This window comes from Diorhabda carinulata, chromosome X (genome assembly GCF_026250575.1).
Source record: "Diorhabda carinulata isolate Delta chromosome X, icDioCari1.1, whole genome shotgun sequence".
Lineage (NCBI taxonomy): Eukaryota > Metazoa > Arthropoda > Insecta > Coleoptera > Chrysomelidae > Diorhabda > Diorhabda carinulata.
Window position 1 is genome coordinate 33,518,213 of NC_079472.1, and position 27,997 is coordinate 33,546,209.

A 27,997-nucleotide genomic window follows, 5' to 3' on the forward strand; every position below is an offset into this window, starting at 1 on the left:
AACGATGACAAAATTGTTCGATTTAAATCGTTAGTTTCAAAGTAATTTTTTTGCAATTATTGTCCGAGCCCACGTTAATTTAATTAGCAACAGTCTACATATACAAGAATATTCAATGATGTACTTACTAACCGAAAAAATCGACTTCACACAAATGACTGAAATGGGTTTGCATGTGGGAAATCAGTTATCCTGTCCCTTCAATTTTTTATCATGTACTCCTAGAAGGACGTCATTAAATTTTCACGTTATCAAGGTACAAAAGAAGACCTTGACAAAATAATAACGGAATTATTATTTCAAATTAGGCAAATACAAGACAAACAAATTTCGTGGAATCATTGTTTGAGCTCAGAGAATAGAGATTATTTCTACAAATGAATTTGAAAAATGAGATTAAAGAGGATTCCACTAAGTTAAACATCTACCACGAACAAAGCTAATTACTAACTGTCAAATTCTCCGTATTTATGGTTATTTTGTTAACAATATCAAAGTTATTAGATTTATTATTATTTAGAGACGTCTGGCGATAATACCAGCTGACTTTAATTTGTGAATGGTCAGATAGCTCAAAAATTTTAATATGAGTAAAATTGCCAGTCAAAAGAACGGTTTTTACATGTTTGCACGCCACTTGCATTAAATATGCATTCTAATAGAATATCATATAATCTAATCTCATCACATACTTTTGTAATACTAACAATGGTTATTAAGTACAAAAAACAATGGATTTCTAATACAAGTTAATTATTTTATCAATTTTCCTAATAAATAAACAGTAATTAAAATTGGAAAATGATTCCTTTAGTTGTAAAATGAAAGGATATCACGAGATGAAAACGTGATTGGCAGAATTTTTATATTTGAACAACTATTTACTCAAAAAGTAGTAGGTTATGCAATAAGTGAGAATTGGCGATGAAATTTTCCACAACTCAGTAATTGACGCGATTAGCGTTTTTAAATTAAAAATGAACACAAAAATCAGTTTGCGGAATTTATAACTGATCGATAATTTTAGATGAGGTTAAAAATTTTCAATTATGTATATTCATTAGTATTGAACTCTGTACAAGGACTAAATAGAAACACTTTTGTAGAAATATTTTAAAGTTAAAGTATTTTAAAATTATCGCATTTTCCCGAAGATTCATTTCACGAGGCTTTAGGGAGCTTCATGATTCTATCTGATCCTTACCTTATATGTAATGTTACAGATATTTTTAAAAAATAGCGACTAATGGTGATATCTCCGAATAGGTTGGACTGAATAATTTATGTTACAGAAAAGACATTTTAAACAAACAACTCATGAATTTTGTTACATGCATTTTGAAACACACTGTATATCAGATATTTGTAGTCATTTAAATAATGAACTATTTCCTGTGTATTAGTTCCAAATAGTATATTTTGTAATATCATTTGATAATTGACCAAAAACGCTTCTTCTGAATTTCGAATCTTCAAAATCTTCAAAAAAAAGCGAGACTCAATATATTCAAAATAGAGTCATCAAAACGAAACCTAACACACGAGGCATGCACGTGAATAAATATTCGCAGGTTCGTATTGAGCGTCTGCCAGTTCGTAGTATAAAGTATTATTATAACACAGATTTTTTGTGGATATTTTTCAATTATTTATAATGAAAATTTAGATATAATCGTTGACAGAAAACATAATATTAATGAAATAAACTGTTACAGGACAAGATTCATCAATACATTTCAAACAAAAAACTTTAACAATAAAAAACTATATTATATTTTTAATTAAATTGTGTAGTATCGAACATTCCTCATATCAAGTAACGTAAATAACATTCTACTCCCCCTATCGGCAAAATCGTTAGGTAATCTTCAATAAGAAGGAAACTGAACAATCTAAAAGTAGTACGATTAAAAAATTATAGATGTCACCACTATTGAATATTTTTGAATTGGATCACATTCCAGTATTGCCGGATGGTAGTAAATATACCTAATAATGGTGGTTGAGTGTAAAAACATTGAATTAATTACCTTGAAATATTATCAATTTTTTTTCTTATTCTTAACACAATGTTTTAGTAGTAATTAACTAAATCCATAAGAAAATTGTAAATATAATTAGCAAACAAACTCTTTCAATATATCTGCTAAATGAGAATTATTGTAATATATTGATTATTTTATTATTTATTTTGGTGCATAATTGTGTTCATATAGTAATACATAGGAAGTGAAAGGACAGTATTCTTTATAACAAATAATTTTCGCTAGAAATCTGTGCCTTATTTGCAATTATAAGTATGTTCTGAAGGATATGATTACAACAAATTATTGAATTATATTTTAAGAATTGAATCAATTTAATTATTGATAAACTTGTCAGTCAATAAAAGAAATATAATGTATTAAATGAGATTTTTTTGTTCATTGTATGATAAAACTTTGGAATAAACACATAATTAGACAAATTACGTAAACACGTGGTACTTCACAATCAAACTAAATCGATTTGAATATCCAATACTGAAAACAATTTCCATATAATCATAAATGGTTCTAGGTTAAAGGCTTGATTTAATCAAAATTAGTCAAACGTTTACTGAACAAGGAGCTAGGTACAATTGAATAAAATATCTCTAGACATAATTATAATAAACAAATAAATGAAATACTTACGTATTGAAAAAATTTTTGGTCAATTTTTCAATGAACATGAACTAGTGTTTAAAAACAAAACAGCTGATGAGTACTGGCGCTGAATTGGAAAATATAAACATTGCAGATCAACGTGCTGTTTTAGGAGGATTCGCGACACTTACATTGTTGCCGATTTTGTAGTTTACACTTTCCTTGTCATAATTGCATCAGATTATAAAGAAGAATGCGGTTGCAGATCCTAATTTGGAGATAGAAATGATGCAACATTTCAGGACTGGTATTAATAACGGCGGGTTAAAGTTAATGCTACAAGTACCGATTTATATTAAAATAATTTCAGATTCTATATTATAGTCAAAAAAATCTATTGTAATCAAACGTGGCATTAAAAATACTATACAGGATGTCTCACAATCTAATAGCAATTGGTAACTGCATGAACCATTTTATTCAGACTATTCTGTATATAAAGTAATATTTAAGAAATTTATCGTGAAGAGTTACTATAGGGCGATGAAATCTTGCTGCAGTTGATTATTCGGAATTCAATTCAAGTTTCATTCAAAACCGGCGAAACTTCTCGTGGGAGTTCAATTGAAAATAATTTGATCTCATCAATGAAGTCAATGATGAACTATAGGGGGTGTCCCATAAATACTGTCAGTTTCTAATGTTCACTTTGTTTATAGTCTTTATATTCGACGTATTCTATAGGTTTAACCCAATGATCATCTTTGATACATTGGTAAAACCATTTTTTAGGCTTAGATACAAAAAATTGTCGCTTTGTATTTGCAACATCTCCTCTGGATTCAAATTTTTCCCTTTACAAGAATTTCACCATGGATCTGAATAAATAGTAATCTGACGGTGCAAGATACGGACTAAATGCTAAATGCTGGATGTAGTAGGATTTCAATACCATCAAGCTCTACGATATTATTTCGTTTTTAACTTTGGCAGAACATGGTTTAGCATTATCTTGTTGTAAGAGAGCCCACTTTCGGTTAAACCTAAACCTAAACATTCCTGCAATAGAACCTCATGCAGTTGTATCAACTGTTCACTATTCACCTCAGTATTGATAGCTCCGCCATCTGGAAGTACACTAGACATTCTTAACTCTATTAGACACACAAAAAGACTTTCCGTAAGAATCTTCCTCTGTTTGCGACGGGTTCTGGTAATGGTCCTTTGTCTAACCACTTATTTTTCATGTTGGGGTTGATAAATCCATTTTTAACGAAAAGTATCTACATTAATTTAATGCAGAGTTAATGAATTAGATGAATTACGTCGATTTTTATTCCAATGAGGATTGTATAGTACATAAAATAATGTGTTCTTGGAATCGAATTTGAGCTTCAATCCTCATATTAAATAATATTTATCGATTTTGGTCATTAGGTAAGCTTCGAAGTTGAATAAACCGATAGAAATGGGGTTAGTGGACATAAAGGTAGAGATGGATAAATCCCAGTCAATAAGGACAATATTTCTGATGAAGTAGTGGTTTTGAAACAGGGCGTGTGTGGATTAATTAAGATTCAGTAACAATAACGAAGCAAACAAATGTCAATCAAGAAATTTATTATTTATCAATATCAGTTACATCGAACTGGTATACTACAAAATGTTTACGTGCAGTTCTAGAGTCAGTCCATGTGTGTGTATTATCGTCGAGTACTGCATTATTCGCCTGATTCAGCTAGGCAGGAAACTTTTTATCTAGTCCTGCTGGTTCACCTGCATTTCTACTACGAGACTGTGCGTCTGTTCTGGCAAAACTATTGAGTTATCTATTTAATTTCTCAATAAAATCTGGTAAATTTCCAGAAATATGGAAAATTGGACCAGTTGACCCGACAAACGTTGTTTTAATGTAAATTTTTATTTATTACAATATCTGACGTCATTACATGTATGGTCGACAACTTTTGAGTATGCGTATACTACGAGAGAAGTTAAATGTAGAGGCTGTCGGAATCAAAAATCAAACTTGTTTTAATTAAAGTTGAAACTCAAACTATTTTATAATTTGTGTTTTTATTAAATTTTACAAAAACTTAATTTGATGATTTTCCAACTCTAGAACACCAAACATATAATTGACCAGAGAAAAACACGGATTTTCTAGATCTAATACACAAATCTTCATTGTTTTACCTTGTAGCTTATTACAAGTCGTAGCAAATGTCAAGTGAATTGGAAATTATAAACGTTTGGATGGTATAGGTGACTCTGAAGGAATCTTTGCGATCCGTGAAAGAAGTATAATTACATTTTGATATTTTCCACTTAAATTAGTGGCTTCAAGAATGTTACCCTTGATTTTTTTATGACCAATAGCGTGCCACCACACAATTTCGGAGCGTTCAAATTTCGAAGCAAAATTATAGGTAGGCCAATCTTCAATTGCAAATTATGTGGTTGCTTTTCTGGTAAATCTACAGGATAGTTGACTACTAATTATCACGACTGAGAAGATTTATTTTATCGGATTTTAAATAACTAATGTGTAATTTTATTTTTTGCTTTTTTGTATTTGATATTTGATATTGAATCAGAATTAGCTACACAAATAGATTTGTAGGTTAGGATGTAAAATATTCACTACAACTGCACAATAAATTTGCAGGATGTATAGGTGCTGTAGGTGGTAATAACTTCCTAAAAAAACTTGTATCTCAAAATAGTGTCTCACCTTAGTATCAGTCCAAGCGAATCTCGATACGCTCGTGCCGTGTTAAATAATCGATTCGCGACTTTCAATTATAATTATAATAAATCCCCTCTCAATGTTTTTTATGGAATATTTCACCATATCTACATGTAAAAATATTGTGAGTTTATTCTGTAAAATTCTGTCGGCGAATAATAATGTTTTCCAACTTTTTAAAATATAATAAACCAATAAACATGTTTATTGAAGCATATAGGGCATGGTTTATGAAAAGAAAATTGTTGTATACGTAAGTAACTTTCAAAACACTTATCTATATCTTTATGAAATAATTATACGTACATTGTTAGTTGCAAATTTCATAGAACAAATAACAGTAATTAAATAATTGCCCATGTACGTTCACTATTATTATACAGAGTGACTTTTATATATATAGAACGGCTCAATTATCTCTGAAACGGCTTTTTACGATTTTTATAAATTTTTGTGATACGTCCGGTATTATGGTTGTATCTACATTGTTGTCAGATCTTTCCTTTTTCCGAAAAAATAATGAAGTGTGTTATAGCTACATTTACAGTATCTCCACCAAAGTTATATTAAATATTGTACATTTAAATAGCTAGGATTTAATAAACTCGTTTAATTTGAATATTCTTTAATAATTTTTTGTGCTAATATAAATCTCGTAACAAGGTCTAATGTCAGTAAATTGGTAAAAAGTTAAGTGACACTGGTGGAGTAAAATATTTATCCAAATCATGGCGCAGAAAACCTAGAACAACTGAAGACAAATCTTTAAATGTTTGTATCATGTTAGAAGTAGATTCACATTTATAAAACATACAGTAAAGGCGATTGCGGCAGATACTCAAAATGTTGTCCGTTTACTTCAATACAACAAGCTATGCGATTTTAAAAACTTTGCAATACATTTGAATATTAGCATGTTTTGTTTTATAAACGATGATATTTAAGTGACCTCACGGGAAATAGTCTAAAGGATTCATGTTGGGTAATCGCGAGGGCCATTCGATAAAGCCTCGTCTTCCAATCCATATTCTCGGAAACACATTATTTAGGTATTGCCTCACCACACACGCATAGTGAGGTGGGGCACCATCTTGTTGTAGCTAAATATTGTCGTTTGGAATATTCTTATTATCTGAAAATTTCTAATAATGGAGTTTTTTAATGAAATTGAAAATTATTTTGAATTATCTGAGCCAACTCACATATTGTGGCATTTAGGTATAGGGAACATCAGATGAAAAATAATAAGTATTTCTTAAGAATATAGAGAAGCGAAAAATATACAGGGTTATCCGCTTGAAATAATAAAGCTCATTATTTTTCCGGAAAAAGAAAAGATCTGACAACAATGTAGGCCCTTGCGCACAAATATTTATAAAAATCGTACAAGCCGTTTTCGAGATAATTGAGGAGTTCCATACATAAAGCTCACTCTGAACATTTAAGTAAATATCATAAACAGGCGGTTCGTTCTGATAGAAGTTTATTACTTTTTCATGTTGACATATTTTTTTTAATTTACTATGAGATGATTTCATTTATAGTGTCGAAATGTCTAATCTATATTAAAATATTAAAACATCCGTAATCCATAGGTGTATTACTTCTTTTAGTACAGTTAAAATATTTTTTGAATTTATACCTGGAGTATTTTCGTATGAAATAAAATTTGTTTGAATATTTTCATATATAATACTGTGAATCTTTTTTAATTCCTTTTGTATGCAATTTATCTATAGTCTTGAGTAATGAGTTGTATTATCCATTAGTATTATACAGTTCAGAGGAAGAAGTTATTTTGGAGGTCCTATTATTTAAAAATATCAGAATTCATGTTGGTCACCGAAACGAGTATATACCTATTCAAAAGTCAATAAACCACCTTTAACAAAACCGGTTGGACTGCTGATGTATATCATATTCAGTCTGGGCCCCTTTCCAGATTCTTCGGAATTGCCAAAATTTTCATAACGTATCTCCTCTTTACAAATATGGGTAATTATTTAGAATTGGGGCTTCACGCAAAAATCGTTCCAAAAAAATTTTCACGCATTTGGGGTTGTTTCTGAGGGTACAAATAGTAAATTTAAGGCGGAGGAGACATATTATTTCCTTTATTTTAGACATTACATGGTACAACTTACATATGATAAATCAATAAAACCTAACCTAACCAATTCTAAATAATTATTATTTTGGTTGCTTGCCACATGTTGCCAAGTATTGCCGTTGGCACCGGCGACCGCAAATATTTGTATGTTTTTTATACCTACAAAGAACATGCATCAAAAAGGTAGCATTTTTTCAAAAAATGTGCAAAAAAGTATCAAAAACAATATGTTGTATTACAATACTAATTTAATTCCAACACATAGAAATTTTTGGGGGTTTTAGAGGTTAATTTTCGTAATAGAAAAAAATAATGGAAACAATTTAAACATATGTTATTTGTAGAATAAGAGAATATAGTAAGCTAAGTTACTTGCATAATAATGGAAAAGAACCATTACGAGCACTTACTTTGGGACAATTACTAGAAAATACATGCAAAGATTTCGGTGATACAATTTCAATAATATCTTGCCATCAAGATAAAAGAATGACATACAACGAGCTGTTGATTGAAGCGGATAGGTTAGCGGCCGGATTGGGTAGATTAGGATTCAGAAAAGGAGATAAAATCGGTCTTTGGGCCCCAAATTCAGTAGAATGGTACGTTACGTTTATGGCTTGTGCAAGAGCTGGATTCATTTTGGTGAGTTTTATGTTTTGATGCACAAATTTTATCACAGAATGATATGCTTAAACAGATTGAATATGCTCATACTACTTTGATATCAATGCTATTGTGATGATTGAATTAACACCATTAAACATATTTTAATGGTAAAATGTTGTTGTTCATCAGTTGTTGCCCTGTATTGCAAAAATTGTACAACCATCTTTAGACAAATTTTCAATCTCTGACATCTAAACGTGGTGGTTTTATTTGCAACGTTTTGTTTAAGAGACACCTAAAAATGCATTATAAGATTGGGGTAATAATGTAGTGATTATTTTAAACGTCACATACCATCCTTTAAAATTTTGTTAAACTTTAAGTTTTCAATTTCGGCCCATACGTTTTTATACTATTATTTATATTTAGAATAAATGAAAAGTCCTTTGTTCTAAAAATTTTCAATTGATATCGTGTGTATAGTTGAATATATGTTTTTGAGGTGCCATTGAATCCATATTATGAGAAAATGGAAATGGAGTATTCTATGAAGAAAGTCGAAATGGATGCACTAATTGCTCCGAATATTTTTAGAAAACGAAACCTTTACGACATAATTCGATCTATATGTCCTGACTTATCAAATGAAAGTAAAAAAAGAATCAATAATCCGAATCTTCCTAGTTTAAAATATGTGATAATGTTGGGAGATAATAATTTAGAGTAAGTTTTTAAATTAAGTATCGTTTTTACGGTTACTGTTTAGCGATTGCGCGCTGGGTAACTATTAAAAAACTGCAGGCGTCATTAAGAAAAAGCAGCTGACATTTTTCGCCAAATATAAAACTAGTTATTAAGTGTTACATATTGCCATTAATTTATGCAGTAATATTTTGTCAGCTCTATTCTATTTTACAAACAGGATTATTTTCGTTATCAATAAATAACTGGAATGAGGTAAATAATTGAATAGAGAGAGTTCAACAAATGACAATGTCTTTAATTACCTCTTCCAGAATCATCAAAAAATAAGAAGGTATCGGGAAAGCATTCCATTTGGAATGGTGCGTAAAGGGTTAAAGGACATGAAGAGAAACTAAGTGGGCGAATTACAATCATTACTGATCTTGATCTGGAAAGAGAAAAGATAATTCACGAGTTTTTGTTGTCTAAAGAAATTGTGTTCAATCTAGGTGTCAAAATCTTAAGTGAGGAGTACAAAACGAAACATTAACGATGTTGCCTCTCGGATATACGATTCATTAATTTACTGTTAGATTTCACGAAAACTGCGATGAGTAATTCAAAACAAAAAGGCATGCGGGTGTCGTTTTTCCTCGCGATAATTCGTGCCCACATAGCAATCATGACGAAGTTATAACGCCAAACTAAGTAGAAACGAAACTGTTAGATTGTTAGATAGTGCATTGAGTCCACTCGAGCGCTACATTAACGATGCTGCCTCTCGGAAACAAGTTATTCAGTTATTTGCTGTTAGATTTCACGAAACCTCGATGGGTAGTTCGAAACAAAAGGCATGCGGGTGTCGTTTTTCCTAGCGATAATTCCTGCCCACGTAGTAATGATGACGAAGTTTTAACGATCGTGATGCAATGGCTATTTAATCAGGAGGCAACTTTTTGTGATAATGCCACGATGCCTTATGGTGTATTCCACTAAGTACTCACAATAATAACGATCTTTCCTGTTTCACTTAGCCCAAAGCGTTGTAATCGTGAGCCTAAGTGGAATGGAACGTTGAAGTAAATAATAACAAATGGCAAAACAGAAAAAGTAAAGCAAAAGCTTTAAAAGGTTTGTTACAAATTGTAAGTCATTGATTTATTTAGTGGTGAACTAATTTACATTAAAATAACATCGAAATGTCTTCTGGGGCGATAGAAAGGTATTTGGTGGTACTACTACAGGAACTACTAATAATTACCGCATCAAATAATGAAATTCTCATGGTTGCTATCTTTGAGAGATCATCGATGCTGTTGCCTTCACAAAAATGATCTTAGTAGCAATATGGAACGTCCACATGCGCTGTGAACACTTAGTGGAATGCACAATTAGTATAGTAATAGTATAAGAGTAGAATACAAAGTTATTTTTGGAATTATTTATTTGTTTTTTTATTATTTATAAACACGCTTCGTAAGAAAAATATAAGAGGCCAGATAATCAGAAATTAGCAACCATTTTATTTTACATATTTGTAAACTTATTACAAATTAACATAATAAACAATATTACAATTTAATCCAATAATGTCATTCATTTATCTAATTTCAAGGGGAACTTATTCTTATAATGATATCCTGAACATGGCTGATGATAACAGCATTAGTGCTGTTAAAAAATCTCAAGCATCAATTGATACTGACGATCCTTGTTATATTATGTTCACATCAGTAAGTATATGATTATAGTAGAGAAATATATGAGATCAGAAAATACGGTGAATAAATTTTCAGAATTCAACTAGTTTATCTCATCAAAAATCTTGCTTTACCTTGTGGAAAGTTGGTTGTTTTTAAAAGAATTGCGAGCCAAAGTTCGATTTAAATTCAATAGTAGCATATATAATGATTCTAATTTAAATAAAAAAATTGTGTTGATCGTAATCTAATGAATTTAGTTTTTATTGGTGAAGAAAAGACTTCCCGAGAAGGACAAACATTGTTGTACTTCGAAAATAGATGAAAAGTAGATAAACCACTTCAAATTTCACTGCTAATCTAAAAAACTCGTACGAGACAGATAGAAAACGTGAATTTATTACGAAAAATTTTATTGCCGAGTAAAAAAAATTTAAAATGATGTGCAAAAGTGAAACGAATAAAACCTTCTTCAAACGCTTACAGAGGTTAATCCAATGTTAACCTATACTGAAGTACCTACTTTGAAAGCAATAAATTTTTTTACATTTATTTTCAATGAAGTAATTCATCATATTTTTCGATCACTTTTATAATTTTTTTTTCTTTAATCAGTGAACAAACAGCATATTTATTTATTTTTAAGGGTACTACTGGATTCCCAAAAGCTCCAGTACTTTCCCATTTCAGTGCGGTCAATAACGCTTATTTTACAGGAAAAAGAAATCATTTTGGTGAAAAGCAACATACACTTTGTATTTCAAATCCTCTATTCCACGCATATGGTTCAGTTCTAGGTCTAGTTTCTTGTATAAATTATGGTACAACTGCTGTGCTACCTTCTGAAAAGTTTGACGCAGATAAACAGTTAGAAGCAATGAAGAAACACGAGTAAGTACAATCATAAGTTTCATCATTTATCTGTTTCATGTAGGTGATTATTCTAATGGGTAGTGGAAACGACTGAATCGATCACAGCGCTCGATGTGGTCAAATTATGATTAAATCATGCTCTTAATATAAATAAACACGTGAAAATTGCAACAATCATTGCAAATTAGGTATTGATAAAACTTTTCTTATATTTATAATAATCCAAACTGACTATTGGTTTCAGTTTTATTATGGTATAAACCGGAAAACTGTGCTTGTAAATATTCTTCATTCTAGTTACCTACCTGTATTTATAGGCGAGCGGCCACCACCCCCAAAAATGCATAGTGGTGGCTAGATTCCTACTAACGGCTAATAATGGTTGATCTATTCCTTGAATCCGAATATGAAGTTAGTTCTTAATTAAATTTGGAGGAACCTTGTCAAAATCGAATTTTTGAACAATTTTCGTTAAACATTGAGTCATCATTTTTTGCGTTCAACTTGCGACAAGTCAGCGAAAAATCAATATTTCTTATTGAAAATTTAATAGCATATTCTTCAAATATTTTGAAAAGTATCAAAAGCTGTCTGGAATTATCAAAGTATTTTCCGGGAAACTTTAGAAATTTTTTTTCAATGATATTATAAGTTCGCACATTGAAATGAAAAAGTTGAGTGAACATTTTTTAACATCCATCACTATATATACAGTATTAAAGTACAAAGTTTGAAGAAGTTTTTCAGACAATTTCAGCCATTGATTTCTATTAGAAAAAAAGATGTTGATTTTTAAAGTTTCGTGTAATATGCAGCGCGCGCGTTTTTCGAGATGTTTTTAGAGAAACAAGAAAATAGGCTTACTCAACGTCGCGGGATATTTTGATAAAAGTTTTTTTGTATATTTGCTCTTGTCAAATACGTATATGAACATTTATTTCATGTAAAACATTTCTTTCAATTGTTATAAATAATTTAATTATTTAAATTGTACCCTAGTAGGCAACGGACAGAAATACCACGTCCATGAATGAATTATTAAATTATAAATAATAAGAAACGAGCGTTACATTTCTCATAAAAATTTCAGAAATGTCAGAAGAAGACTTTGCTTCGGAAGTCCTCAAGAACAGCTCCGATTTTGATGAATTTTTTTTTTAATTTTGTTTTTTATATTATTTAAAATCAGAAACCTCTTAGAGCGGGGACGGAACTATTTATATTGTTTAAACAATATCAACGACATTTATATAAAAAATTCAGTTTGGTCTCTATTTTTTAGTAAGAAAATCTCTATATATTAATCTTATTGTAATAAATAGTTGTTACAAAAAAGTTTTTAACAATAATTTAATATTAAAATGAAAAAAAAACATTCATGTGTTACCTGCATACGCTACAATACTTCTTTTTGCTTACACATATGTGGACGAATATCTCTTTAGTATATTTTTTTGAATATTATTTTCGATTAAAATGCGAAATAAAATCAGAGGTTTTAACTTCAAAGATATGAAAATGACCACAAAAGATACTGTTAAATCTTTATAGATCATAAGCAGTAAAATCAAAGTTTATAATACTGCAGTCGCTATAGATCCAAATTTAATTTTCCAATATTTATCAACAGTATATTAGATATTTACGTAATAATTATGGCACTAATGTTAAATTGTATTTGATGGATTTAGTAATGATGGAACTATAGTGTCTGAGAGAAATCGTAGATATATCGGCAACACTTCCATTGATTATTTATTTGAAGAAGACATGCCTTTAAACACAACGAAAAAGAAACTTTTAGGTAATAGCAAAATAAAAATAGGTTTATTAATCTTCTCTTCAAAAAACTAGGCGAAAATAATATTGAGTGCAGTAACCCTGATCGATTAATTGTGCAATCTGCTATAGATTGTTCCTCTCTTCAAGTAGTTGTTGTAGCTGAAGATATTGATGTGTTAGTTTTATTGATGTCCTTAGCACCTGATGATAAAGTAATGTTTCTTTTTAAGCCACTAAAAATAATATCTTGCAACGAGTTTACTCAACAAAAACAATATTAGAGAAACATACAAATATTAAAAAAAACAAACTGTTTTTTATTCATGCATTCACTGGATGTGATACTACATCCGCTTTCTATAACAAAGGAAAAAATAGTTTTATTAAAGTTTTTGATGATAATCAAAAATTACATGCAGCAGCTGAAAATTTTATGGCTGAAGAGCAAAATTGAAGAAGTGCCTTTTAATGATGGTATTGATTGTATTCCAACAACGTATGGTGTTAAAACTGCCAAATGATTGAATGAACTGCGATATAAACGTTTCATAGCATTAGCTTCAAAAAATAAAAGCGTACAACTTAATTCCTTACCTCCGACAGAAGATGCAGCAAAACAACATATTAAAAGAGTTCAGCAATGGAAAAATAATTCATCGATACCACCTGAAGAATGGGGTTGGCGAAAAGGGAATTATTTAAAACCAATCAAAACGACACAACCAGCAGCATCTGACAACGTTTTAAAATTGATATTTTGCTCTTGCAAAATAGGATGCGGTTCAGCGTGTGGCTGCAGAAAAAGTGGTCTTCATTGCTCACCAGTGGAAATGACTGCACTAACCGCCCACCACTTGAAGAAGATAAAGAAGTCTCCGAAATGAGAATGAAAATTAAATGTACTTTTTTTGTATATAAAATAATGAATTTTCAATGGTCAATAAAAAATTTATATTTTGGTCCACAAATTAATTCCATGTCATTACTACACAGAACAAACTTAGAGGTAATTGTTTATAACATTTATTAATATATTTACAAGTTTTTAATGGATATTGTATAGTAGAAATTTTTTTTGTGCATAAATATCACAGATACTGTTTAAACAAGATAAATAGTTCTGTCCCCACTCCAAGAGGTTTTTGATTTTAAAGAATATAAAAAAACAAAATTAAAAAAAAACGTCGAAATCGGAGCTGCTCTTGAGGACTTTCGAAGATTACCTGTTTTATGTATTCATTGACGCGACTATGATTAGAGTTACTAATTTAGAACGTTCTTTTTGAAAACGCGATGGATATAGTCAGCAAATTTATATCTATGTTATACGATGCCAAAAATAAAGCCAAAGCTGTACGATTAGATGTTAATTCTTTAAGCTATATTCAAATATGTAAATACTGACAAATTATCATCCAAGCCGCCTTGCAAAAACAGTTTTGAAAGAATATGAATAGTTAGTTGATAATAATGAAAATATTTTTCCTGATTAGTACGATGGGAATTCAGCAATGGAGTATTTGCAAAGTTTTTGTTCTCCCTGCTCACAGAAAAATTCATCTTCTACTATTGTATGTCCTTGCGTGAAAGCTAATTTGAAATGTTGTGATTTATGTAGTTGAAGAAATTCGTCTTCTTATAAAATATATCCAATAAATAAATGATGATGAAATAGTTTAAATAAATTGTGTTGTAACTTTTTAATTAACCTTATTATCTTGTATAAAACAAGAAACGTTGGTAATGAGAAAAAAATTTCGACCTTTCGGACTGGCTGATAAATGTTTTGGAATTTCCATTTACTTATGCATTTATTGATATTTTCATGAAAAACGTATAATTAAATAATTAAATTATTTATAATAATTAAAAGAAATTTTCTACATAAAATAAATGTTCATAAAAGTATTTGGCAAGTGCAGATACACAAAAAAACTTAAATTAAATTATCCTTCCTTAAGCTACTACTTTTGGACGTATATGTAGCGTTGGATAATTAAAAACTTTGCCAATCAACTTTTCCATTCCGAAAACTTTGTTATCATCGTTCATCAAATATGAAGTGCACATCTTCAGTCATTTTTGCAAAAGCAAAATCTTTTACTCAAGGTATGGAGGCTAGAAAGAAGGGGAGAAAAGTTTAACAAGCACCTAACTGTATACGATAAATAACAGTTCAAAAACCTTCCAGGTTGGCACTCGTGTAGAAAAGTATGTATGTAACAATTCTAGATCAATTGAAGTATGCCGAGTTGAAAAAATATAACCTAAAAGAATTACGAGAAAACGTACATCAAGAATGATTTTATTTCATATTTTCTCAATAATATTTGGCGTTTCCTTTAAAATTAACCCTGAATGCGAATGTAGCGCCACCAACTGTTTCCTTTCTCTCTATCCTCTATAACTCAAGGTAATATATTTTAAACAATAATAATTTGTATAAGCTAGGTTGGAATTCCCAGTGTCATATTATACTGAAGTTTAAACTACCCGCAGACCGCCGGTAACGTTTAAACCGAAGATTGACGGTGAACGCCATCTATAAAACGTGATTAAGTCGATATCTGATGTTTAAGGCTGATTCATAAACTACCCATCTGCTTGTGTATAAAAAATAATCTTGTTTTCCACAATATTTTCCATAAATAGTAGATTACAAACAAAAACACAAAAATATCACGAAAACAAAAAGAATAACAAAATTTTTAGACGTTTTTTAGATCAATAGACGTCAAACGGCAAACGTCACCCGCGGACCTAAACCGCAAACAGAAAGTCAAGTTTATGAATCGGCCTCAAAACTGACGTTTGAGGCTTAAACTTCACTTGTACAATTGCCCCTTAAGCAGAATCGCCTAATATTAAAAGACTTCGGTGACAGCATCAAGGGCCAATTTTATAACCTAAAGTAAAATTGGAGATTAAACTAAAGTTTAAAATCTAGTTTAAATCAAGAATAAACAAAATCATTCTATTTTACAGACTACATTTCAACAGATATTTTTCTGTCAATTGAATTGTTTCAGAAAGTTTTATAAACAAAAATGAACCGAGAAGAATTTGCAATTATAATTTCATCTGACAATGAAGTAGTACTTTTGGTTAACATTGTGAAAAAATACAAAGAAATGCTCTCGATAAAAGCACACAAAATTTAAAAAATAAGTGGGACAATTTAAATATTTACTTTGGGACAATTAACTTTTTGTTTTCTTGGCGCGTCGACAATGTTGATAATTTCTTCATCATCATTGTCGAGTTTATCAAATATACACTGTAAATCTTCAATCATTATCTCCAGAATTCTTTATAATATTGAAAAAATGTGAACAATTTGAAAAAGTTAGGTTCGGATCCTCCCTTCAACTATTCCCAGACTGTCGGTAACATTTAAATCGTGATTTGTCAGTAAACGCCATCTATAAAACGTCAAAAAGTCAATATCTGTAGTTTAAACAGACGTTTGGACTTGTTAAATTGAGCCTAAGTAATATCATCGGTATAAAACAACAAGGCACGTGACGACCGAATTTATTTATGATGTGAAACTGGTTTTATATAAAAATTCTTTATTTGCTATATTGATATTTTCATTTTATACTAATACCTACGACACAAAACCACCTTGACCATGAATGATACTTGAAAAATTATTCATGTTTTGTTACCATAGGAAAATATCAGTAACTACTTTACAAATTTCGGGGTTATTAAGGTCATATTATAATTACGAACTCAGTATATACAAATATGATTTAATTATCTAAATGAAAGCGTGTCTCATTTGATTTTTGTTGTAAATTTGTTATCGCTTAGACAAAATAATTAAACAAAAGATTTTTAATAAAAAAGGTGAAGATAGTTTATTTCGTTTTTATCTATAGAGTAATTTTGACAATGGGTTTATCGGAAATTATGATGGAGTTAACACGATTATGATCTCCTAAGTTTGAGATCGAGATCTAAGAGATCCTAAGTCGGATCCGATTAAATAATAAGAGAATAATCAAAAGTTCAGTAAAATTGTTAAATATGACATTTCATATTTTAATATAATTTTGCTTTTTATTTAAAACCGAAAACAGTATGAAAAAAACATATTACAATATACGTACGTGAAGCTATTATTGAGGAACTCGATTAGATATTCTTGACTCGGCTCCTTCGTCGCCTCGTCCATGAACATCTATCTCGTATCGTACTAAATCACTTCCCGTACTTAGGTTACTATTAACGTATCCTAGAAAATTCCATCTCGAATTATGTTTAATAAACAATCAGAGTCGTATTAGTGAGGCACCTATTTACTCCTTTCTGAGTTCAAATTAATTTTATCGAGAAAAAGTTAGCCGAAAATCATACATTTTAATAAAAATTTCTTTAGAATAAAAAATATTTTTCATTTTACTCTATCTGCTAGTTGTTTAAATAAAAATATGACAAACACTTTTTTAGATGTACCGTAGTATATGGAACCCCATCAATGTACGTAGACTTAACAAATTTACAAGAAATTAGAAATGAAACATTCAAATTGGAAATTGCAGTAACTGGCGGAGCGCCGTGCTCTCCTCATTTATTTAAAAAAATTAAATCTACACTCGGAGTTAAAAAACTGAAAGTGAGTTAAATAATTTCTTAATATTTATTTATAAATGTGTAAGAATGTAATTCAACTTTTCTGAAACTAGTCCAAAAACCTAACCTAACCTAACTTAATCTAACTTAACCTAAATGGTTAATAAAATAAGTACCACGTTCCAATTTTCTATCCAACCTCCGAAGTTTGACATACATACGAATTCCATATGAGTTGAAGCGTGAGTAAGTGGGTCTGATCAAAGTGGTCCAACTTAGCGTGAAAGTGAAGTTATTTAGTTTCCTGTTCATAATGAGGCTAAAACGCACAATATTGGACACGGCGCGAGACGGCACGAACCGATGTGAAAACAGACTGGGACTAAAGCTGGATTGCTAGTTGAATAGAAATTCGGAACATGAGTTTAATTAAGATAAGATTGGAAATTCTTTTGGCTATTGATGAAGTATAATAAACACATAAACAGATACAAGAAGCGGCTACGACGTGTACCGAAATAAAATTTAATTTATCGTAGTGTACTCTTGAAAAAACAGCTGATCTACGTATAAATGGCGGTCGTGGGATAAACAATCGATTTTTTTTTTCGATGATTAGAATTGTTTTGTATTGTTTTATGGTATTAAGAGGTCTCATTGATACTTTTTAGATCTATTTCAGTGAAACTGAAATCCTGAAACTAGTTTCTACTGTTGAGTTCAATTTTAGATATAAGTTTATCAAAATTAGTATTTGAGGGTGAGATTCTTTGGATTATGAGAAAAGCATAGCAAGAAGCATGCTTTTACGTCTGAAAATGTTTTTCTCCAAAATATGTAAAGAGAGTTTATTTTACTAAACAATCAAGACAAACAAATTTAGTGGTAATTGTCTTCTTAATCAAGCAAATAAAAATTCCATGACGATGTTATGTTTAAAGTTACGCAGCATTAAATTTCATGTAAGGCTGGATTTGAATACCAAATACTATAAGTAATATAAGAAATAAAATGGCATTTAACCAACAGCAAGACTAATTCTCATTTGTTCTCTGCTTAAACGCAGTTCAAGTGAAACTTAAAATTAAAAATTAAAGCAAAAATGTGGTCAATTTATTCGACGCAATGTATTTCTTTAATAATTTTACGTTTCTTAAGAGATTTTATGCTGTGATTGTATATTTAAACTATGATATTATTGATTTCTATTTAAAAAATTACGGCAACACTGTGTTCTCAAAGTGATATATGAACGTAAACTAGTACCAACCTGTATCGAAATCGCGTCAAATACAGACTTGTTTGGACTATTTTTAATATGGGTAGAAGACGCGATCTTTCAGTTAGTGAAAAAGTTTAAGTGAAGGCCCTTGTGTATGCGAAAATATTCACAAACCGGAAAATATCACGAAAATTAAGCTAGTTCACAACACATGAAGAAGTTGAGTCAGGGGAAGAATTAAGCCCGAAAATAAATAAAAGATGCGATAGAAAACCAATTCGCACTCCATGTTCAAATTGGATGGATATTGGACGAAAATTTGTCTATAAAATATATTTGCTACCACAAATGTAATGAAATCACAACTGTCGTTCCGCCAGGAAGCCCAAGTTAATAGCTGCAATGAAGGCACTTGAAATGGGCCAAACATCAGTAAGATATTATATTTTGATAAAAAATGAATGCATAGTTATTATTTCCAGTTAAATGAAGCAAATAAACTTGAAAGTATTGTATTTTTTGATAGGTATACTTCAGTGACGAAAGCACATTCGAAATTTTGCGGAATAAAGTGTTGTGGTCATGCCACCAAAGTGATGATTTAGTCCACATATGGGCAACCACCGGCCCGCGGGCCGGATCCGGCCCCGTGTAAGATATGATCCGGCCCGCGAGACATTTTGGAAAAACCCAATTAAAAAAATATTACACTAAACTAAGTACTTATACTTATACTAGTACATATCTTTAAAAGAAAACACTTGTTTGTGCTTTTTATCTTATCCGGCACCGGATATGATATGAATCTATCTATCTATAATATAAAAATGAATCGCAAAATGTGTGGGTAAGCGCATAACTCAACAACGCCTGGACCAATTTGGCCAAATCTTTTTTTAAAATGTTCGTTGAAGTTCAAGGATGGTTTTTACGGCGAGAAAAATTAGAATTATTGCTGGAAAAACCCTAAAAATAGCTCTTTTCTTTTTCCCATACAAATGATTTGTAACTAAAACGTAGTCAATTTGAGCACTCACTGTTGTCTAAGCAATGTAGGTGTGTTCCTAACGTCAAAAATCATATCTATCAAAACAATGTGTGTGTGTGCGTTGGAGCACAGAATACATAGTTGGAGGAGTTTAATGTCGCGTTCCGAAACTCGCGTTTCTTTTGTATTAGTTTCGGCACGCGAGATAAAATGCAGCAGTTTCCACGTCATTACATCAGTCAAACAAAAATCGCGTTAGCAACAGTGTTTTATTATTTTTAATATCCAAACAAAAACAATTCGTACGGCTTAAAAGAATTTGACTTCAAGTCATATCAAATTAAAAAAAAAAAAAAGTTGTCTGTTACCTAATCTACTGAGTTTGCTTTTGTCAACTGATACACGAAACAAATTCGTATATCGTGTTTTTTGCAGAGTGTTTAGTTAGTTAGTGTTTGATTAGTTCGTGATTAGTGAAAAAATAATGTATATTTGATATGCCTCCTATAAGACGAAGCAATTTAGGTAGAAGAACCAGAAATGCTACAAACCAAGCTAATTACCGATCTAATCGTACTGCACAAGAACGTGACGACGGAAATGAACGTGAAAGAATTCGGATATCACAAACGCGTGAAGCGCGAGCGCGACATTCAACTAATAATCGCGCAAGTTTGAATCGAGCTGCTTTCAGTTACGATGTATCAATTGACTACAGTAACTACCAATGTGTTGTTATTGGTTCTATGAACTCGGTTTGCTCACACTGTAAGGCATTAAAATACAAAAACGAAGCCAATGGATTGTGTTGCGCAAATGGTAAAGTGAAATTGATACCATTGGATCCACCACCAGAACCATTGTACTCATTGGTTTCAGGAATAGGAACAGATTCTATACACTTTTTGACACATATCCAACAATATAACAATTGCTTTCAAATGACTTCATTTGGGGCAACAAATGTAGTTCGGGAAAATTTTATGCCAACTTTCAAGGTATGTATTTACTTGAAAATGACGCTCATTGGGATCAAACTCTCAATGATGCTGTAATATCATCACACGCTCATCAAATACGAACATTGTTTTCTATAATCATATCTACATGCTTCCCATCAAACCCAATTGATTTGTGGATCAAGTACAAAGATTATATGTGTGATGATATTTTGTATCAAATACGGAATAGAATGGGAAATCCAAATATACAAATCAGTGAAGAAATTTACAATGAAGCATTGATTTCAATTGAGGACATGTGCTTGATAATGTCAAACAAACTATTAATTCAATTAGGCCTGACCGCGCCCAATCGTCCAATGCATGACGCTTTTAACCAAGAGTTGCATCGAGAAAGACTGTATGATCTCAACGCTTTGAAAGAATTAATTCAAACAAATCTTCCACTGTTAAATGAACAACAGAAGTATGTATTTGAAACTCTTATGAAAGTAACAAATGATGAAACTGGAGGAATTTACTTCTTAGATGCACCTGGTGGTACAGGAAAAACTTTTTTGATTTCATTAATATTAGCAACAATTCGCTCACAAAATAAAATTGCACTTGCACTCGCTTCGTCGAGAATCGCAGCAACTTCGCTTGAAGGTGGTCGAACAGCCCATTCAGCACTAAAATTGCCATTAAATATGCAAAGCAATAAAACTCCAACCTGTAACGTTTCGAAGAACTCTGCAATGGCAAAGGTTTTGCAGCAATGTAAATTGATTGTTTGGGATGAATGCACGATGGCACATAAAAAATCTTTGGAGGCTTTAGACAGAACCTTAAAAGATCTACGGAGCAATAATAACCGATTTGGTGGTGCAATGATTTTATTAGCAGGAGATTTTCGTCAAACATTGCCAGTGATTCCACGATCAACGCCAGCTGATGAACTCAATGCATGTCTAAAGTCCTCCAATTTGTGGAAACATGTCAAAGTACTTCATTTAAGCAAGAATATGCGTGTCGAGTTGCAAAATGACCAATCTGGAAACATATTCTCTAAACAACTCATTGACATTGGTAATGGCAAATTACCTATAGACATGTTGACTGGCTGCATTAACTTTCCTCAAAGTTTTTGTCAGTTAACTCAATCAAAAGATGAACTTATTCAGAAGGTGTTTCCAGATGTTTCTCAAAATTACAGAAACCATGATTGGTTGAGCGAACGAGCTGTACTGGCTGCAAAAAACATAGATGTAAATGAATTAAATTTCAAAATTCAAGAACAAATTACAGGCGAATTGAGGATATATAAATCAGTTGATTCGGCTACTAATCAAGATGATGTAGTCAACTATCCACCGGAATTTTTAAACTCGCTGGATTTGCCAGGATTGCCACCTCACAATCTTCAATTAAAGGTCGGATCGGTGGTTATAATGTTGCGAAATATCAACCAACCGCGTCTTTGCAACGGTACACGGTTAGCGATAAAAAAATTACTAAACAATGTGATAGAAGCAACTATACTCAAAGGAAAGTATAAAGGAGAAGATGTTCTCATACCGCGCATCCCAATGATTCCGACTGATGTGCCATTTGAGTTTAAACGACTACAGTTTCCAGTGCGGCTTGCTTTTGCTATGACTATAAACAAGTCCCAGGGGCAATCATTAAGTGTTTGTGGTATTAATCTAGAAAACCCATGTTTCTCACATGGTCAATTGTATGTTGCCTGTTCCCGTGTTGGAAAACCATATTTATGATTCACATGATTAACAATAAAGCGATTACTTACTTTTAAATCCTTATATATGTTTTATTTAATTATTTTTTATTCACAACGCCCTATCACCAGGGTGACAGTTCTGTTCAGAAGAATTTTTTAAAATACGTAGGCACAAAAACTGCCACATTACAAATCTTTTTGACAGGACGAAGTCTGTCGGGTCAGCTAGTAGACTATAAAAATGTGGAGTCATCAATAGTCATCACTTGCTTTGTGAATTTGTGTGGTTACTAACTATAGTTTGTTATTAAGTTTATTGAACGAAAAGTAAAAAAAAAATGATGTCTGGTGGAAAGAAACGAAAAGTAGATACAGAGGGTCGCCAGTTTCAAGAAAAATGGACTAAAGAATTCTTTTTTATCTTGCACAATGGTAAGCCTATTTGTTTGCTTTGTAATGAATCCATTTCAGTAATGAAAGAATTCAATATAAAGAGGCATTACTCAACTAAGCATGCTACACAGCACTCACTGACAGGACAATTAAGAACAGACAAAATCCAGAAGCTTAGAGCAATATTGAAAAACAGAAACAAATGTTTCATAAACAAAGAACACAACTTGATAATGTTGTGAAAGCTAGTTTTATAGTTAGCTCAAAATTGGCAAAGGCATTAAAACCATTTGCCAAAGGAGAATTTATCAAGAAGTGTATGTTAGAAGTTTGCGGTGTTTTGTGTCCTGAAAAAAAAATGAATTTGAAAAAATTAGTTTGTCAAGACGAACTGTTGTTCGACGTATAGAAATGATGGCTAATGATATAAAAACAACATTGACTGACCGTATGGCTGGTTTTGAATCATTTTCCATAGCATTAGACGAGAGCACCGATTTGTCTGACACAGCTCAACTGGCTATATTTATTCGAGGTATTGATAAGGAGTTCAATGTTACTGAGGAATTGCTAGCTTTACAGCCGCTAAAAGCAACCACTACAGGAGAGGATATTTTTAATGAAGTTCAAAAGGTATTCACAAGTTTTGGCCTGCCATGGTCAAAATTAATTGGAGTATGCACTGATGGTGCACCTTCTATGGTCGGCTTACGAAAAGGTTTCATCGGAATTTTGAATGAAAAAGCAACAGAATTAAATGTGCAAAAAGATGATTTGATAGATAGTCCTTCATTGCATTATCCACCAACAGAACTTGTGTTCTAAGTCCATTCGACTCCACAATGTTATGAATGTGGTAGTAAAAACCATCAATTTTATTCGATCCCGAGGGCTTAACCATCGTCAGTTCAAGACGTTTTTGGATGAAATATCAGCTGAATATAACGACGTAACATATTATTGTGAAGTCAGATGGATGAGCAAAGGAAAAATGTTGAAACGGTTTTACAAGCTTAGAAATGAGATAGCAGACTTTATGAAACTAAAAGATAAGCCACTATCTGAATTTAGTGACCCAAAATGGATATGTGATTTAGCATTTCTGGTCGATCTTACAGGCTATTTGAATGATTTAAATTTGGAACTTCAAAAACAAGGACAGTTAGTAAATGATTTGTACAGCCATTTGAAAGCGTTTCAGATCAAACTACGCTTGTGGGAGTCACAGATGCAGTCTGGTAACAGTTACCATTTCAACACGCTCTCTGCGTATGAAAATATTGCTTATGCTCAATATGCTGAAGAACTCAAGTTACTGTCGGAACAATTTGCGAACAGATTTAGCGACTTCAAAAACATGGAAGAATGTTTCAATTTATTTGCTACTCCTACAAAATGTAATGTACAAAATGCTCCAATACACTTACAAATGGAGTTAATCGAGATTCAAGAAAACTCACTCCTAAAATCCAAATTTGAAGACGTAGAGTTGTGCGATTTCTACAAAAAATACCTAGAAGAAGACAATTTTCCGCAGCTTAGAAAATTCGCAAGAAGATTGATTTCTGCGTTCGGCAGTACTTATAAATGCGAACAGTTCTTTTCATTGATGAAAGTTAATAATCAACAAATCGTACAAGATTGACTGATGATAATTTGGAAAATTCTTTACGTCTTTGTATCAGTGGAATTCATCCAAATATCGATGGATTAGTTTCCCAAATTCAAGCTCAAGTGTCTCATTGATTTCAGTATATTTAACTTTTGTAGTTTGTAACAATTGCAAATGTAACTATTTAATTATAATGTTGTACCCTTTTTTAAAATTTCATTTTGTTATTTTAATAAATACAATAATCACATTGTCAATATACACATACATGTCAATAATAAATACATAATACAATAATAACATTGTCGTATTATTTCATGTCTAATATCTATCGCAAAAAAATATTATCACTACTTTAAAATGCACTAAGTACTTTTAAACGCGGCCCGCGAACGTTTTGCACGCTTAAGTTTGGCCCTCAGCATGTCAAAGGTTGCCCATACCTGATTTAGTCAGTCATCAGTGGCAAGGAAACTGAACGTCTGTACTTCGCGAGAGGAATAATGAGGGAAGATCAGTACAAAGAAGTATCATAAAAAATCGGTTGTTTTCGCAGTTCAGCGGATGGTTTTCAAATTGAGAACTATTCACCTTTAGCTCCCTGTCACATTGCTCGTTCTGTGTTTTTTTTTGGCAGAAGAAAATATCACTATGTTGGATTGGCCGGGTAATAGTACCAATATATAACAAAACCGAGTTTTAGTGAAAATTATTCTTGTGTGGAATCATCATCCTCAAATGCAGGAGAGTACAATATTGCATTAATAGCAGGCCGCGCAGAATTAAAGCTTTATTAGTGGCTAAAGGTGTTTCAACTAAATATTTTCTTCTATTTTTTCGGTTACTTTTGTTCAAAATAAATAAATGTTTGATTTTATTATCACAAATTAAATTGTTTGGAATTAATTCATTTTATTTCAGTCAATTTTCGGTTTAACAGAAACCACCGGTTCAACTTTTCAATCATTGAGTAACGATGATGATGACCGAATTACAAATACTGTTGGATATTTACTAGATCATTTGGAGGTAAAAGTAGTTGATGCAGAAGGATATATCGTAACCAGGGGCGTTCCGGGGGAATTATGTATTAGAGGTTATTCGATATTAAGTAGTTATTATAAAGATGAAGAAAAAACACGTAGTCAAATTGACTCTGCCGGATGGTTTCATACTGGGTAAAAACAATTTTATGTATATAATAACTAAAGAAAATATTTCTATTTACACGTGATTCTATTTCTTACATAACAATAAAAACAATAGTTTTATTAACCTCAAAATCCCGTGCAATTTGATGATTATTTGCTGATATGTTTGTGAAGGTGAAGATATAAGGGTTAAAAGTAATGAGGGTGTATTTTTGATAACTTTTTGGATTTTTCAATATAAATTTCGAAAAACTTCAAACAATTTCTTTAATTGGTTTTGGAAATTTTGCACCCGATCGATCACGTTTTTATTTTCTAACACTCAAACTCTTCGATAACAATTTTTTCTTTCTCAAAAGTTTTGTAGTATTTTCAATTGATCCTGGTATATAAGATCAATTTCTCGAAGACGCATAACTTAGTAATTGCAGTTTTGATAAAAAATTTGAATCCTTGTTTCAAAATTGTCTGACCAGAATACTCAAGGAACAATTTGAAAGTCTGGGAACATTGTTAGTTATTCTGATAATTTCAAAGTCGGTAAATATAATAAATAATATATAAATAATAATAAAATAAATAACTGCAATTTCGAATTAATTGGAAATTCCTCAAATCTGGTTTATTCAAGCATTTTCTTCAAAGTGTGGTGATGTTTTGATACTTTCTAGAAAACTAAAGAAAAAGTTTGAAAGTATGGCACTCTTCTGCTTTATTCTGGTAAATTCAACATCTTTTTCGAAAGTTCGAACATTTTTTTAAACTTTTATGAAGAATTCCTACAGATAATAGAGTTGGACAATTTTTAAAATCTTCCTGGTCTATTCAAGCACTTTCTTAGTTGTGTTCTGAAACTTCCTTGAAAATTGAAGCAAAATCTGGTACCGTTTTGGGTTATTCTGTTAAATTCGACCGTTTTTTGGAGAGTTTGTTAATTTTCCTGTAGTTTCTAAAAGGTTGAACAATTTTTTAAATCTTCCTGTTTCATCCAAGCATTTTCTTAAAAGTAATGCTCTGGCACATTCTAGAAACCTCAAGAACAAGTCTGGTAACGCTCTAGAGTTTTTGTTGGGAAATTTTGCTCTTCATAAAAAGTTCTTTTTTAAAACAATCTTTCAATATCTAAAGAGCTGGACAACTTTTTCTGGATAATTCAAATAGTATATCAGAAGATTGAGGATGATTTGAAACTTTTTAGAAAACTGAAGCGAAAACTTTAGAGAAATCTTTCTACATAATTGAAACTCATACTCAAAACTTTTATAATGTTATGAATTGTTTTATCAAATTTTTGAGAAATTCAGACAATTGTTCAAAAGTTTGATCGTCCTTTGGATCTTTCTCAAATATCAATAAAAGCAATTTATTGACAGTTTTCTCCAGTGTCTCGACGTTAAATATAAAAGAATCAATTATTGGTTCTATAAAATATAACAATATATGTTGCAGAGATATCTTCATAATAGATGAACAAGGTTATGGAAAGATAGTAGGAAGATTGAAAGATATGATTATAAGGGGAGGGGAGAATATATATCCAAAAGAAATTGAAGATTATTTGAATACTCATCCTGATATAATCGATTCACAGGTATGCTATAATTTTCATAGTGAATTTAATAGGAACGATTTCGAAAAACATTGGATTCTTAAGTGTGAATTATAATATTGAAAACAATCAGCATGCTTATACGAAGAATTTGTGGGATTTTAATAATGACATCATTGTGCATTTAAAGGTGATTGGATTGCCGCACGAAAGGTTTGGAGAGGAAATTTGTGCCTGTTTAAGAACTAAGGACAACAAACAATTAACACGAGAAGATCTTCAAAGGTTCTGTGAGGGAACTGTAGCTCCTTTTAAAATTCCATCAATTGTGAAGATTTTGAACGATTTTCCAAAAACAGGAACCGGTAAAGTGAATAAAATGGAATTAAAGAAATTGTACGCAAATTAATAAATATACAAGTTTTTATTCTATCTAGAATCTTTTTCTCGACCTTTGTCTATTAAAAAATTTCCGAGTTTGAATCAACTCGAATTATAAGAATTGTAATTTTCGATTTTGTTCTTGGTTGCCAATATTTTGATGAAGAACAAAGTTTTTTCTTTACTAAGAAAATACCAGCTACCTGTTCCTGCTTTGGGACGCGTAAGATCATCCTTGAAGCTGCTTTTTATTAGGTTATGTATTATTAATGTCAGATTTAGTTGATTTCGGGTTTCCTTAATA

General features: G+C 31.3%; 2 protein-coding genes across 2 annotated transcripts in view; one reads left to right on the plus strand and one right to left on the minus strand.

Annotated features, from left to right (window-relative positions):
- The window catches only part of LOC130900598 (glutamine synthetase), a 50,177-nt gene extending 47,390 nt beyond the window's left edge, over nt 1-2,787 (minus strand). The window contains exon 1 of the mRNA XM_057811306.1: nt 2,676-2,787. The gene's annotated coding sequence lies outside the window, so the exon portion shown is untranslated. The remainder of the gene's footprint in view (nt 1-2,675) is intronic.
- Nucleotides 2,788-5,364: 2,577 nt separating this feature from the next.
- LOC130900603 (medium-chain acyl-CoA ligase ACSF2, mitochondrial-like) lies at nt 5,365-27,744 on the plus strand. Its single transcript, XM_057811311.1, has 9 exons — nt 5,365-5,629; nt 7,831-8,131; nt 8,598-8,818; nt 10,395-10,512; nt 11,126-11,370; nt 17,593-17,758; nt 25,534-25,790; nt 27,213-27,354; nt 27,503-27,744. The coding sequence occupies exons 1-9, from the start codon at nt 5,538-5,540 to the stop codon at nt 27,719-27,721; spliced, it is 1,761 nt and encodes a 586-aa protein (XP_057667294.1). The 5' UTR covers nt 5,365-5,537; the 3' UTR covers nt 27,722-27,744.
- The last annotated feature ends 253 nt before the right edge of the window (nt 27,745-27,997 follow it).

Bases quoted from the DNA above. Each gene is read 5' to 3' on its own strand.
- LOC130900603 (XM_057811311.1), top strand. From the start codon at position 5,538: ATGTTTTCCAACTTTTTAAAATATAATAAACCAATAAACATGTTTATT. The intron at 10,513-11,125 runs GTAAGTATATGA...TTTATTTTTAAG, and splicing joins GTTATATTATGTTCACATCA to GGTACTACTGGATTCCCAAA. The intron at 11,371-17,592 runs GTAAGTACAATC...ACACTTTTTTAG, and splicing joins GAAGCAATGAAGAAACACGA to ATGTACCGTAGTATATGGAA.